Below are 14,815 nucleotides of genomic sequence, written 5' to 3'. Positions count from 1 at the left end.
TCCAGTCGTGTTTTGAACTTTTCGTACATTTCCCTGTATTTTTTCCCGCGAACTATTTTTAGTAGCAGCTCATGGCTGGTTCGCTTTACAGACAAATGTATGAAAAGTTCAAAACACGACTGGACGCTTTCTGTCACAGCTACATCCCTCCAATTTTGTTCTTAAAATCCTTTTTCTAGTGCCAAAAGTTTCCAATTCATGAATTTTTCAGAAGCGATGTTTTATGAAAATTATTTGACATCGGATTTCCGTACAAACACTGTTATTTCAAGCCTGTTTGCCTACCCGTCAAAATGGCATCGAAAACCACGATAAGGCCTATACGGAACTGCATCGAGTGTTGTCACCGATGACCTATCCTAAGCTAGTAAGCTTTAGAGACTTAACTTTTTTTATATTGGCTTTAATCCTTATTTGACCCACAAATGACCTGTGATGCTGAAAAAAAAAAAAAGAAAGAAAAAAAAAAGAGAGACCCCGGCCCCGGCCCCGGCCCCGACAGAATTTTTAATTTATTAACAGACGAGTTGAAAACAGCATGATGATTGTAATTGGTTCTTATTTTTTTAGTGACAAATTCTCCTATCTTGTCCCCATACTTTCCTTATAAAAGTACGGGGGAGAAATTATTAAGTTGCCACAAAAATTCCTCTTGCGTGATCATATCCTTAATTCTCATCACCTCTGGGGTTGAATAAGCATTGATTCCACAGGGAGAGATTTGGTGTTGATCACTGTCACAGGAAAGCGTCAGATCAAATACAAAGTTTTGTTTTTTCAGGTTTACTTTTTAGCAGCGGAAAAGTTGGAACGAGAGCAAAGAATTTTTCTCGTCCGAAGAAACCCGTAGCCAACATGGTAATAGTTCTTTGAAAAGACGACGGAAACAAATGCAACGCAGGCCAGTCGAGTCAACCATTGCACTCCATTTCAAATAGCAAGCAAACTCTGCCCGTTTCACGCAAATTTGGTCTTCGGTACAGTACAGTTTTGTTGAATTACGTCCATCTTTCCACTCTTCACGAAAAGGTGCTATTTTTTAGCTCTTGACAACTTTGATTCAATATTGCGGCTCATAAACAAGCACATGTACTGTGGCTATTTCAGGACTGAAATCACTACCCTAATATCCAGTTGAATTGAAAGTTTGAGATGTCACCGATTCGTTATACGTGAGGGGTAGATGCAGAGCACGCATCAGTTCATTCCAAACCGGGAACGAACGAGTTTATTTGACCTGCGGCATGTCAAACGTACTTGTGTCTTCCCCATTGCAGTGTCTGGCTTTTTTTACGGTACATCGCTGCAACACTGTACAATGGGTGCAAGATATTGAAATAGGCATCAGTTTAAAAAAAATAGGCATTCTTTTTCTTGAGATGGCCTTTTGTTGGATTTGATTTTTACTGTAACTTGACTGGAAAGAGAACTTCCCGATCCCACTTCTTTTTTTCCGATTCCCTGATGCAACGGCTTCGTAATGACATCTTCAAAGTGAATCGGGAAAACATATCCTTCGAAGTATCGACGTTCTTCCTGAAAGGTACTTTTCACCCATCTTGTAACAAATCTCGTAGCCTTCGTAGAAACCACCGGAGTTGCATTGAACCCAAACTCCCGACCTCATTCACTCATCCACCATTTAAGTAAATTTTGTTAGCTTGTATTGAGGTTGTCGTTGGATTCATATTTGTTGTTATAGTTATCGGAGCCTGTAACTTACGGCTCATAAATACACATTACTTCAGTGTTCCCTTACAGGAGGCGGTCTTGGACCAAACGACTCCCGTTATCACATACTCAAATCCTAGCGGAGTTTTTAATCCCGCATCCAAGGCTCAGGGGGCTGGAGGATGGATGGCACTAGGATGGCCACCAATACGGCCCGGGTTCGATTCCCGACGTTGAAACCATATGTGGGTTCAGTTTGTTGTTGAATATGTGGCTTGTCAAAGGAGGTGTACTGAAATTTATAACACCCAGAATCTATCTAGCAATGGGAACAAATCTTATCGTGTAGATTCGGTTGATTCTCATGCCGCCAGTCGATGACAAGAGCGGATCCATGGTCAGAAGATGCAATGTCATTTGACCGCAAGAAATTCGTGTTCGGTATATTTTACATTAGTAGATCCGGAAAATCTTTTCGAAGTCTCCCCAATCGCAAATCACTAACTTCGAGTTTAAGGGGGTAAAATGTATACCACAATTGTTACGCTACTTCTTTTCTAGAAACAATTCTTAACTAAAAGACCCCTAAAAGACCGATCACGTTATTAAAGCTTGAAAAAGTGCGAAGTAGCTAGAATCGACAGTAGATAATCCACAAACAAACTATATCGTCTTTATCCCCACCACTAATTCTCAGCGTCCCTTACCATTTCTGGACTGGTGGGAGCTCGTGAGTGAAAATTCGAAGAGTTTTAATTTCGCCACCTTTATATGCGGCCCAACAATAAAGCTTCTTACTAAGGTACATGCTGGATGCCACAATGCCACACTCCATGATTAAATGGAAGAGCCGTGGTTGACCAGCAGTCGTAAAATCAACGTAACGACTGCGATCGTAAACAGCAATCCTGGCTTTTTCAGGATTGTAATCGTCACTGGCATATCCTCTCCCATCAAGGCACTCGATGTTATCCATCAATCCTTCGTAAGTTTGCAACTTTACAATAAGTCGTGTTCCGTCTATTGGGGGTGAGGGTGCAAAAGCCGGACCAGTGGGTTCTAGACCAGGATTTGTCGAAGAAACACTCACGTAAACCTGTCCAGGAGGTGGAGGGTAATATGGGATAGAAACTTCTATGACGTTTTTTTGACCTACAGCCTGACAGATGAATTTGTGCCTTCCCCAGTGTTTTGTTTGACATTCTTTTCCGCAATATTTTGCAGTCATGCAGCGTTTACAAGATTTAAGAACTGTGTCGCTTCTGAAGCAATAGGCGCAGCTTGCTTTTGTGGCTGCCTTCTGTGCGTGGTTTCGCATATTTTCATTTTGAAAACACTGATTATTGAAATTAAACAGAGCTTGAACAGTATTTGGGAGTGAGATCTCCCTGTCCACCTTCAAATCACTCTGATTAGTTAGAGGGGCCTTCATTGCTTGCGCGCTATGTACTTTCTCGAAATTTTTGAAAAATTGTTTCATAAAAAGGGGTTGCAATTCATCGGGAAAGGAATAGAATTCGAAGTATCGCAATCCCTCGTGAAAGGCCGGCCCACAGTTATCATGAATTACATTGTTTTCCACCACACATACTGGTTTTCCTGGACTTTGTTTGCCAACCCTTATTCCACCCATCTTGTTGTTACAAATCTCATTTCCTTCGTAGTAGCCCCCGGAGTTGCACTGCACCCAGACTCCCCACCAGAAGTTTTCGAACACCATGTTTCTCTGAAAACGTACGTTATTTGCACATTGTGACACAAGGACACCATATCCCCCATTATGGTAAATCTTATTCTCTTGTATTGTCACAAATGGAGATGGAGAGGCCTTTGGAACTCCAGCCACAACAATGCCTACATTCTTGTTGTCGTAAATTTCCGAACGAGTCAGTGTTAACTCTCTTGCCACGACTCCCTCCGGACAAGTAGCATCGACGTGGATCCCTTCAGTATTTCCATGAACAAGGCATTCTTGCACAATTAGGCGTCCACCATCTAATACTTTTAACCCAGCTGAATGCATCGGTTTACTGCCGTTTCCACTAATATGGCATTTCACTAAAGTAGCCAAGGACTTGGGTCCCCCTACTACCATCCCACCACCTTTACTGTTGCTTATTTCGCATATAACCAAAGTAGCCGTCCCGCTAACTTGAATGGCTTGCCTTTCCACTGAGGTGCACTGGAATTTGCAATTTATGAAGTCGACTTTTCCATAAGGCAAAACAACAACACCATTCTTCGTCTTAAAGTTGATATGATCAATGAAACAATCATTGCGGAGAAGAAGTTGATCACTTGTTATTGTGGCACCCTCAGCATGACTGACGGTCACAAGATTAGTTTGTGAAATAAACCCACCACGGTTGGTAACGTATTCTCCACTTTGCAATAACAAAACGTCCTTCCTTGAACAAGAATTCTGATTCAGAGTAAGTGCGATGTCTAGTGTTTCAGAAGAGTCGATAACCGTCCAATTTCCATCTAGCTCCTTAAAAACACTGTAAAAAGCCTCATAACGGCGACAACATTTTTCTTCATGGTAATAGGCGATGGCTGCTGAGCATAAGGCTGGAATCCTTCTTCCAATTCCATTTAAAGCCAACGCCTTTCTTGTGTATCCTTTCCAGCATTTGGGCATAATTTTAATATATTCCTCGGCATCCCGAAGACTCTCCTCAAAACTTTCCACTTTAAGATACGCAGTTGCTCGATTTATAAACAGGCGTGGATCTGGGTCTGTTGTTCCCTTATTTTCTTCAATTGCCTGCGTGTACTTGTCAACTGCCTCCATGAAACGCCCTTCCTTGAAAAAGGCATTTCCTTCCAGACGAATCGAATCTATGGCAACACCTTTCAGCTCTTCATCATTTTCAAATCTCTGATTATCAACCGGAGGCCGAGATGAGTACAAGATAATTCGCTGTACCACCTGTGGAAGAGGCAGAGTATGAGGAAAAAGTTTTCGTAAATCTTCAAGAGTAACGGCCAAGGGATCACTCTGACACGAATCCAGAATTTGTAAAGCAAATCGTTCGGCCTCTTTGGCGGCCTCTTGATGACCAAGGACGCTTAATTGTACAGCGTTTTCATACACTACACGAGATACCTCACGAGTTAAAGCCACTGCTTTTACTTCTCTTTCAATGTCGTCATTGCCCAAAAGCGACTTCAGGTGCTGTTGTATCTCAGTAGCATGACTAGTTAACTTCGACCATAAATAGAACAGAGAGGGGTTCACAACAGATATAGATGGCTGTTCTGGTGTACTTGCTGTGATATCCGCGAGAATTTGGTCAGGCGATGGGCAGTCGCGCAAGGATTGATGAAGAATTCGCGCAGCTCGAAGCAAGGACGAAGTGATTTTTTCGGTGGTCAGACTGTTACGAATTACCTCCTGAACCAGTCGATGCAATCCAAGGGAGTTCCAATTCTTCTTCTGAAAGAGTGAAAACTTGGTCAAAATTTCTACGATCTGCTTTTTCATCATGAGGTTAAACTTTTCATGACGAGGATCAACAGTGGGAAGCAGTTGATTGTTGATAAGCTCTTCTTGAATTTCTTCAGCTGACAGAAATGCAGCAGCTTCCACAAACCTGGATGCAACTTCTCCATGAGGTGATTTTCTCACGTACTCAAAGTTTAAATGCCACGTAGTGTGCACTGCCAGGCGGCTTTCAGATTCGTATTCCCACAATGGCTTTGCCCGTGGATGTTGGCTTAGCAACTTCAACCGCTGAATTTTGTATTCCTGAAGATAGGTATTGATGGGGCATTGAAGGGCCTTGATATGCGCACCAGCTTGTTCTAAAGCAAGAGGGAGACAACCAAGTTCACGAACAAGTTCATCTAATGCCAATTCTTGTTTTGTAGCGTCAGTGACACCACTTCGGCCGACAAGAAAACTTTTTGCTTCGTCTTCTGAGAAGGCAAACACACCTACACAGCAAGATGGCTCCATACTTATAGACTCACAAACTTCCTTTGGTTCACGTCGTGTTGTTAGCAGGATGTGGCCACTTGCTTGCTTTTTCCAACGACCAGACAAAACCTTGTGCATTTGCTCAGAGAGATTCAGTTGATCGACGTCATCAAGAACCAGCAACCATGGCAATTTTCGTTTAGTGATCCACGTTAGAACCTTAGACAGCGTCAAATCGAACGATTCTGCCAACATCCCTAACCGCAACGCCAGGTCGTTCATGGAGTTTTCCAACTTTCTGTCATCCTCCATGGATATCCAATAAACACCTCCCTCGTATTCCTGTCTATGCTTCCATGCATAGTGCGCTGCCAGGGTTGTCTTCCCACATCCTCCCAGACCGCAGATGGCGGCCATCTTCAACCCACTGTTACTTTCGAACGGAAGACACTTTTCAAGCAGGTTTACTTCTTTTCCTCTTCCTGTAAACCATTTGTTTTGTTCCGGAGCATCAAACACAACCTGTTTGAAATCATCTGAAGTGGTTAAGCTTTCTATCTTTGTTCTCAGTATGTCCAAATCTCTTTGCATAGCAACACGTTTGACTTCCAGTTCTATACAAAGGTTCTCTACTTGTTCTTGTCTCATTTTACAGTACAACTCGGATGTCCTGAGGCGTTCTTGCTGTTCTTTGTCGTTCGTACTCATTACTTCTTGCAAAATATCTTGCCTGCTCCTAAGCTCTTCACAACCTGTTTTCAAACTTGATTGTTGCTCTTCCAGCGAGCGAATGGCTCTGTCAAACTCAGACTTAAATAACGAAAGAGTAGAACAAATGCTTTTTACATCTTTTTCTTCTCTATCTTTGTGCACACCCAGCGAGTCAGAGAATTGTTGAACCTCACTATGAATGACATGAAGAAGACTGTCATCAAGTGGTTTACCAAGACATAACTCAATTCCTGTGTCGAAAGATACATAAAGCGAAAGAACGTCATAAGTGTTAACGTTTATGCGCCAAAAGTTATCTTCCATCCTAGTTGTCTTCTTCACTTGTCGGTTTATTTTTCAATTTGTATTTAATCGTCGTTGTTTGCATCCCCTTTTTGATTTTCCAAACTTTGAACACAATTTCCACTATTAAGTGTACGAGTATCAAGCCCAAAGAACCGCACTACTAAAGTGGTTGCCCTTTACAAAGTGCCAAAAAGGACTCTCTTCTCATGTTATCATGACATCCCTCACTATGCATGAAAGAAATCTTATATATGAACGTCTGTTTTGTCACTCAGAGTTCTGGTAAGGATATAGCAATCTCTGGGCCTGTATGTATAGTTAAGCAGTTGGGACGTTTGCACTGGCACCGGCGCAAGGTCACTGAATCAGCCCACTCCATTTAAGGACGTTCGCGCTTATTGTTTATGCGCATCTTTAGTGTGCAAGTAACGCTCACGCCACGCAATGTCACGGGCAATTCATGGTTGACGATAAACATACTGTCAGCCGATATGACAGCATTAAAAAGAGGGAAAAGAGGGAAATTCATCTCCGTTGCACAGTTTTGAAAGCGAAAACTCGACGTGAAACGATTACACGGGTTAAGGTTGTAACAAAAAGTCCAAGAAAAGGCGCTCATACCTGCGGGTATTTCGCGCCAAGAGATTTATATATTTACTTGACTCTCGATATAACAAAATAATTGAAATGCAATACTTTATGTTGTCTATTCGTCAAACGAAGTCACCTTTAAGCTTTTTTAAGTTTTGATAGTAAACGAGAAAGTCCTTCCTTAAAAGAGAGCAATTTGATTGATCACCAATCACGTGTACAATTAATCTCCACATACCCATTCTAGCTCATTCTAGGTAAAAAAAATAAGCTTACTTCTTACATTTTCGCCTCGATTTTCTTGACATTGGTTAAACAGCTGTATAGGTTTTGAAGGTAGAATAACAATAAACAACTTAAAAGATCAGAGTTTTGACAGCACGCTCGAACGAAAACAGTGACTCGAGCGACTCGAGCAACCATTGTGAGCTGTGAATTATGGGATAGATAACCCCGTTTAGGTTCCAATGCTTCTCCGACCTGTCACACAAAAACGTGGCATTGGAAATTTGTCACCACAGCGATTACTTTCTCTAGCTTATAACTCTCTTAGATGTTCGGTGACCCCTACTTTTTATTCAATTGATCACTTTCTTTATCGATTCTCTACGTTTTAGGAAAAAATGAAAAAAAATCTTTTAGCAGAAGTTTGATTATTTTCTATTTTTCGGTCCACGCGCCATCGAATTGCTCTTTTTTTTTTTTTGGCTGTGTGACGATCGCGAATGTCCTCTTTGAGGGCTACATTTAATTACAAGGATGACACCAGTTGGACTAATTTACAAAACATACACCCTTAGCTAAAATTTGACTAAAAAATTTTTTCTCCAGTTAGTCATCTTGAATATCTTAAACTTAAAACTATGGAGATCATTTTGAGTCACGAAGGCCCAACTTTTCAAAATCAGGGTATTTTTCCAGCGCTATTTCTCTGAAACGAAGTCGGTGACCCCCAATTGTTTTTGCATTTTTGACATCAATAACTTATTAGCTGACCATACCTTAAGTATGAAAAAATCTCTGGGGCAGAACATTTTCGCGCGAACGTCCTTAAATCAAATTTTATTCCAGATGGTTTTTTGTTTGTTTGTTTTTTTGTATACAGTTAAAGTTGTATAAGGCAACTCTGAAGACCATTCTCCGTCATCAAGCGCTCCATCTTTATTAAGTGACATGTACAAATCTCTAGTACGATCCAGGATCGTGTTCGGATTCTACATTTCGTCCTCATAGTGCAGGTATACTGAAAATACCAAAACTGAAACAAATCAATAAATTTTTGTGGTTACTTAACGAATACAAAAGCTACGTTTAAGAGCTTACCATATGCATCGAGGTTGCAGTAAGCGATGATAGTTTGTTATGCGAGTGATGGTTTTGATATAAGTTACAGTAGATAGCAGTTATTACTACTATACCTTCCTTTCTCCAAAACTTGAGTTCATCCAGGATCTTGGCTTCGTCAGCAGGTGCAAAGCGCAGGGTTGTCACCAGAGCCTCCATTAGATCAAAGCAGGTATCGTAATGTCCTTCAGTCCAAGCCGTGAAGTTGCAATGTGCCCATTCATTCCGAACTTGGGACCTCACGTCCTCAGCAAGCCGTTTGACAGACGTGAAGGGCAACGCTCCACAGAGGACGGCCAGAGCTGCTGAAGAGTCGAAGGAATGGTCAAACGCATTGAACTGCGCCATAAAAGGCTTCATAAAGAGCTTAGCCAATGAAACTTCGTCCTTTACACAGTAGTCGTAGTGCCGTGGATGCCGATGAGTTGCAGCATTATTATTAATGCTTCCGTAGTTCAAGTTTATTGTTGATGGTGGAATGGTTTTCTTGTGAGTAGCAAACGTCTGTTTGTCCAATCCAAAGTTTCGCACCACATGTTGGTAGAATGGTGTCGTTTCGTTCTTTATTTTCTCTCTGAGGCATGGAGTTAGAACATGATGAAGGGCAATCCCCACAACTAACCACCGACGCTGCTCTGTGGAGGATGCTGCTGAAGAGGCCATAATAGCAGTTGTCTATCTTCTCACTTCATTTTATGCCAGCTGGCTCAATGGTTCAAAGTTCTCGCTTGTTCTCAACTGGAGAGAGGGCCTACAATAATGAGAGCGTTGATAGTTAATTTTCAATACTACACCTACTTGAAACACTGCAATGCATTTTTACAACACTGGGAACAAAACGAAAGCAGGATTTCTTGCCCTTTTTCGCGAACTAGGCTGAGCCATCGCTGGAAACCTTTCTAGAGAAAAAACCTAACGGTGAACCTTGTTAGGAGAGCTAGAATAGCAGAATTCACCCCAAAATAAATAACCATGCACTCCACGAAAGGAACCTCGTGCAAGGTACAGAGCATGAAATTGTGTGGGTAATATGTGGGTCTGTGTAGTTGCTTGAACCCGAAAGTGAGGTGTCAAAAGGCGGAGGGACACAAGATGATATCGTGAGAAAATTAAAATTCTTTTACTTGTAGAGATTCTAATGTAATTTGCATATGTTAATCGCGTGTCTTGAATTAACTGTTTTCGAGGGTTTAAAAGTTCTAAATCTACGAGCAAAGGCTTTTCCGGGCTCCAATAGGTTACTGCAAAACGTGCACAACTTCTTTTCTCTCACTGCTTGGCATCGTTATTTGTTATTTTCAGTTTAAATTTTTAAAGGTTTTTAAAGGTTTGAGATGTGACGCCCGTTTTCGTGACAGAATCTTGCTACTGCCTAAACAGCGTCTGTCAGTTTGAGTCATACTTTATCGCTCAACTGTGGTATTAACAATAATTTACCCATGTTTACCGTTCTTAGGCAAAATTAAGGAGAAGTAGAATGCCGCATTGTAAAAGGGTAAAGTGTTTCTGTGTACCGGAATCCTGCGAACAGGCCTTGAATATTTTAAGATTGTTCACATAAGACTTCAAGCTGTGGTGTAAGTACATTAATTTTTCGAAGATCCTGTTAAAAGAAGATAGTAGTGAAAGAGGTCTATAATCACTGAAAAACAGGTATCACTTTTGCGATTTTAATTTGGAGCGATATAGGAAAAAGAATACTGGACAAGAGTATAAACCGCGGGCCTTATTGTTTTGGAATGGACACTATTTTAAGTTCGATCTATTCTGGAGTCACTGGCGTAACTCGGAAGAATGAATATAAGTGTCTTAAATATTTGTACGATGACTGAATAGTCAGCAAACCGTGACACGGCGAGGAGGTATTCGATCAGACATGAATTGTAAGCGTTTTTCCTGAAGAAAAGCTGACTGTGAGAGCACAGTCTCTTACATTCTGTTTAGTAGATGCAACTATATTAACGACAGCGAAACCTCACAGACCAAATAAACGCACTTGCAGTCAAATAGTTTAAGGACTTTGTTTCACTCATAGCTTGCGCGCGTGTTGACAAAGCGTCCTTTGGCACTTGACATGCTTAACTGGAATTTGAAAACGTTATTTCGTTTCATAAACAGCAATGAGCTGTATGAGTGCTTACTTACCAAGTATAAATGCACTTGTTCAGCAGATTCAACACTATTCGGACTTCCTTCTGGTTACAAACTGATTCTCGGAATCTCGAAGTTGGTTTCCAACGTACTTTGACTAACGAGAACCACAACGCACTTATTTCGCTGGTTTTCTTCGTCTATCCTCTAAGGTTTCTTCGTGTTAGACTTTTTCAGAATCCTTTTGGGTCAAAATTCTCGGAGGGAGCCGCCGAGGGTGAAAGCGAAAGTAATTCAGTGTCTCCTGTCGCGTGACTATCTTCACGTCACTAGATCCGGGACATTGCATACATGCACCGCTTATGTCACGCCAACGTTTCAACAAAACACCAGAAACGCAGAAACGCAACTAAACTTCATTGTTTTTGTTTGAACTATGCACTGAAATATTCACTCTCCGGCCCAACAACAACGGAACCCGACGAAAAGCGAGTCAGTGGCCTACCTCGCCGAGAGAGGTAAAACTTTATCAGCAGACGGCCTTTACGGACAAACTATAGTAAACCTTAGTTGTTTCTAGTGTTTTTCAACTTCTTTTTCATGTATCTTATGAACTGTTACATACGATATGTCATGTACACTAGTTTACCGTTTACCATTTTGTTTACGTTCAAATTTAAACTTGTTAGAGCCATTATTTTATAGCGTACATGTATCTTTAATATGAACTGCCATAAACATGAGTACACGCTATGTTATGTACACTAGTTAACCATTAATCGTTTATGTTTATGTTTCAACTTTTAACAGCCGTTATTTTTTATTATAACTCTGACCCTGAAGAAGACTAGTTGTACTAGTTGAAATATTGGCCCAAATAAATAAACCATTTGCCATAGTGTCAGCCCCGCAATCAGTTTGGTTTGCTTCTCATACACTCTCAATCTTTCTCCTCCCGAGAGGCTCCTTCGTAAACAAAGGAAAAGAAAAACTAAAATGAAGAAAAAGAGTGCGCAGGGGACGGCGGGAAGAGCAAGAAAAGCTCCCTTTCTGTCTTCTCCATTCCCATCGTTCCCCGCGCTCCTCTTATTTATTTCACTCTCCCTAGTCCCTTTTTTTTTTTGTCTCCACTCGAGCGCGAAACAGGCCTCTGCGGAGGAGTTAGTCTCTCACCTGCGCCTGGTTAAGTGAAAACGGTTTTTCAACTCTAACCCACCTAGCTGGGGAAAAATTAAAATACTTCAGTCCCCCCCCCCCCCCTCCCCACCTCCTATTAGACTTAGGCTCAGTTGCCTCATCTACACAAACAACCGCTATTGCAGTTTTGAAACCAACCACAAGAGTGACTCAGAAGGTCCCGATATAGCCCAGCAATGACGTTTATTAATCAGTCAGCTGGAACAGGATACCCAGCTACCAACATAAGCACTGCCTAAGATTATGGTGCAGAGCAGTGAATAGAAGAAAGTCATCAAACGTGTGTGAGTGCGCTCAAGCAAGTAGTGTCTTCCTGTGTTTTTCTTCCATGGTTATATCAGGTAAAAGGTTTGGAGAAAAACACCAAAAAGTACGGGAAACGATCAATTTCAAATGCAGCGTATAACCAGTCAAAGCGCTAAAATTAACTTTAAGATTAATACCCTATACCTTGAGAGGTGTCTTCAGAGGTGTCTCGCGTCTAAGCGATGTAGCGCGTCCTGTTTAAACTGTAGATACCTGAACCCTTATATAAAATTAAAGCTTATAGAGCTGACTATCAAACTAAACCAAGAATTTTGAATTAAAATGAAACTGAGGAGCTAATTAAATTAGCGAAAAACAAAATTCGCTTTGACTTGCAGCTTTAATAAGGTAATTCGGACGCTCGCATTTAGAGGTCGTGAAAAATTTGACAACTCATTTTATTTCAAAATTCTTGGTATAGTTTGATAGCTAGCTCTGTAAGCTTTAATTTGATATAGGGGTTTAGGTATCTACAGTTTAAACTGTACGTGCCACATCGCTTAAACGCGAGACACCTCTGAATGTAGAGGGTAACCTTAAATCCTCCTCTATCACCACCGATATAGTTGCCGGATCCGAGTGAGGGCCGATTAACACATGAGCGCAAGGGATCAAAACTGTGCTTAATTTTTATTTTACTGTCAAGTAGATAACGGAATTTGACTTTTGACTTTTGACTTAGCTTCCAATGAAATTAAAATTGCTCCCGATCTTTGAAAATAGTAGCCCGATAGTTGGAACCTTGTACAATTAGAACCAGGATTACCCGGATATCCGCTACCTTGGACAAGCTGTTGCGTATCCCCAAGATTAATTTGATTATTTCGTGTACCTTATAACATAAAATTTTCGCGACACGTTAATTTCGCGATTTTGAGGTTCGCATATTTCGCGACACCTTAATTTCGCGATTTTGCGAAAATTTTGCATTTCTACTCACTTTAATTTCGCGTTTTAGAGTGAGACACACTTTGTTTCTTTGTCAATATTATTTAACATGTCCCTGAATTTGATCAAACAACTTAATCAACAATGTCCAAAGGCATGTAGTATTTGTAAGAACACCGGAACACCGGAACATCACGGAACACCCTAAAAACCCGGAACACCTACCAAGAAAACCCGGTACATTCCCCCCCCCCCCCCCCAAAAAAAAAAAAAAAAAAAAAAAACACGGAACAGCGCAAAATCTCTAAGAACAAAAGACTCACAACACGTGTAAAAAAATTAGGAAACGCAATAATAATAATCTTTTATTTTTAGGAAGCTTTCGTTCACTAAATGTGGTCTTCAGAAAGGTCCTATAGAGATTAAATATACAAAAGGTTAAAAAATACAATATATAAGACAAAATTACAAAATGATAAAAACAGCAATTTAAATTAGAAGCTGAAACTACAAAGATATCATCGATGGGGTTAAAAACTTCAAATTGATAAAAAATAAAAAATGTTTCGCTTAAAAGTAGCAATATTTGGTGCATTACTGGTCTCTCTCTCTAATTCATTCCAGTCTTTTAGAGAGTGATGGCAAACTCTCTGCTTTCCCCAATTTCTGGTAACACGGGATAATCTGAGCATGTCTCTGTTCCTTGTATTATAATTATGAATGTTACTGTTTGTTAGTAAGTTCATAGAGTGGTCCATAAGTCCATTAATGCACTTGTAGATATATATATACAACGAAGGTAAGATCTACGTTGTTCTAGGTTCAGCCACTTTAAAGTTACCAGGGCATCAGTAGCTGAAGAATAAAATGGCTTGCCTAGAATAATTTTTGCGGCCTTGTTCTGCAAAACCTGTAGGTCGTTCATAAGAGTCACGTTGTTCTTGTCGCCCCACACAAGATCGCCATAATCAAAAACTGGAAGAACAAGACTGTTATAGAATAGTAGGCGAGCAGTGAAAGATAACAAATGTTTAATCCTACGTAAAAGACCTAGTCGCTGATTAACTTTAGAAATTATATAATCTACATGATCAGACCATGTGAAGTCTGAGGCCAGCGTAATCCCTAAATACTTAAACTTATTTACACTATCAAGATCGCAATCAAATATAGATACAGACAGCGAGGAAACATTAACTAATTTTCTGTTGCTTCCGATTAACATAGATTTGGTCTTTGAGAGGTTTAGTGTAAGTTTGTTCTCCTTTAGCCACAATGCTACATTATAAAGATCCTCATTTAATTTGCTCTCCAGCTGGTGTGACTCTTTTGAAAAGCAGTAGAGAACGGTGTCGTCAGCATACAGTGAAACCTCGCAGTGTTCAATAACAGCAGGGAGCTCGTTAATATATACAAGGAAGAGCAGCGGACCCAAGATGCTTCCTTGTGGAACACCGAAAGTGACGGGTAGAGCTTCAGATAATTCATTCTCACAAGAAGTTCGCTGTTTCCGATTACTCAAGTACGGTGTAAGCCACTCCAAAGCACTGGTAGAGACTCCAACTGATGACAGCTTGGACATCAAGATTCCATGATCCACCGTGTCGAACGCCTTAGTGAGATCCAGGAAAACCGCACCGCAAAGAAATATAAAAATGAGAAACCTGAATAGGAACAATTTAAAATACCTAAGACACGAGACGTTCAATTATACTTTACTTTTTGTTGCTTTCTTTAATGACACAACGCTTTCGTGCCGCTATCACGGGTAACTTAACCGATCCTCTC

The 14,815-nt window shown here is 40.7% G+C and overlaps 1 protein-coding gene across 1 annotated transcript; it reads right to left on the bottom strand.

Annotated features, from left to right (window-relative positions):
- Window positions 1–559: 559 nt before the first annotated feature.
- LOC146457260 (uncharacterized) lies at window positions 560–10,846 on the bottom strand. Its single transcript, XM_085092174.1, has 3 exons — window positions 10,691–10,846; window positions 8,620–9,296; window positions 560–6,555 (listed from the first exon to the last, which is right to left on the bottom strand). The coding sequence occupies exons 2-3, from the start codon at window positions 9,206–9,208 to the stop codon at window positions 2,375–2,377; spliced, it is 4,770 nt and encodes a 1,589-aa protein (XP_084948300.1). The 5' UTR covers window positions 9,209–9,296; window positions 10,691–10,846; the 3' UTR covers window positions 560–2,374.
- Window positions 10,847–14,815: the final 3,969 nt, after the last annotated feature.

The sequence above is a fragment of the Pavona decussata genome, unplaced genomic scaffold (assembly GCF_977016875.1).
Source record: "Pavona decussata unplaced genomic scaffold, jaPavDecu1.1 SCAFFOLD_244, whole genome shotgun sequence".
Lineage (NCBI taxonomy): Eukaryota > Metazoa > Cnidaria > Anthozoa > Scleractinia > Agariciidae > Pavona > Pavona decussata.
The sequence above is the reverse complement of the archived record's forward strand: the minus strand, read 5'-3'. Positions and strand labels throughout refer to the sequence as shown.

What these genes read in the sequence shown, in the direction of transcription:
- LOC146457260 (XM_085092174.1), bottom strand. Translation starts at nt 9,208, where the DNA reads ATGGCCTCTTCAGCAGCATCCTCCACAGAGCAGCGTCGGTGGTTAGTT. An exon ending in CAAGTTTTGGAGAAAGGAAG is followed by an intron (nt 6,556 to 8,619) that starts GTATAGTAGTAA and finishes CTTTCGACACAG; the next exon opens with GAATTGAGTTATGTCTTGGT.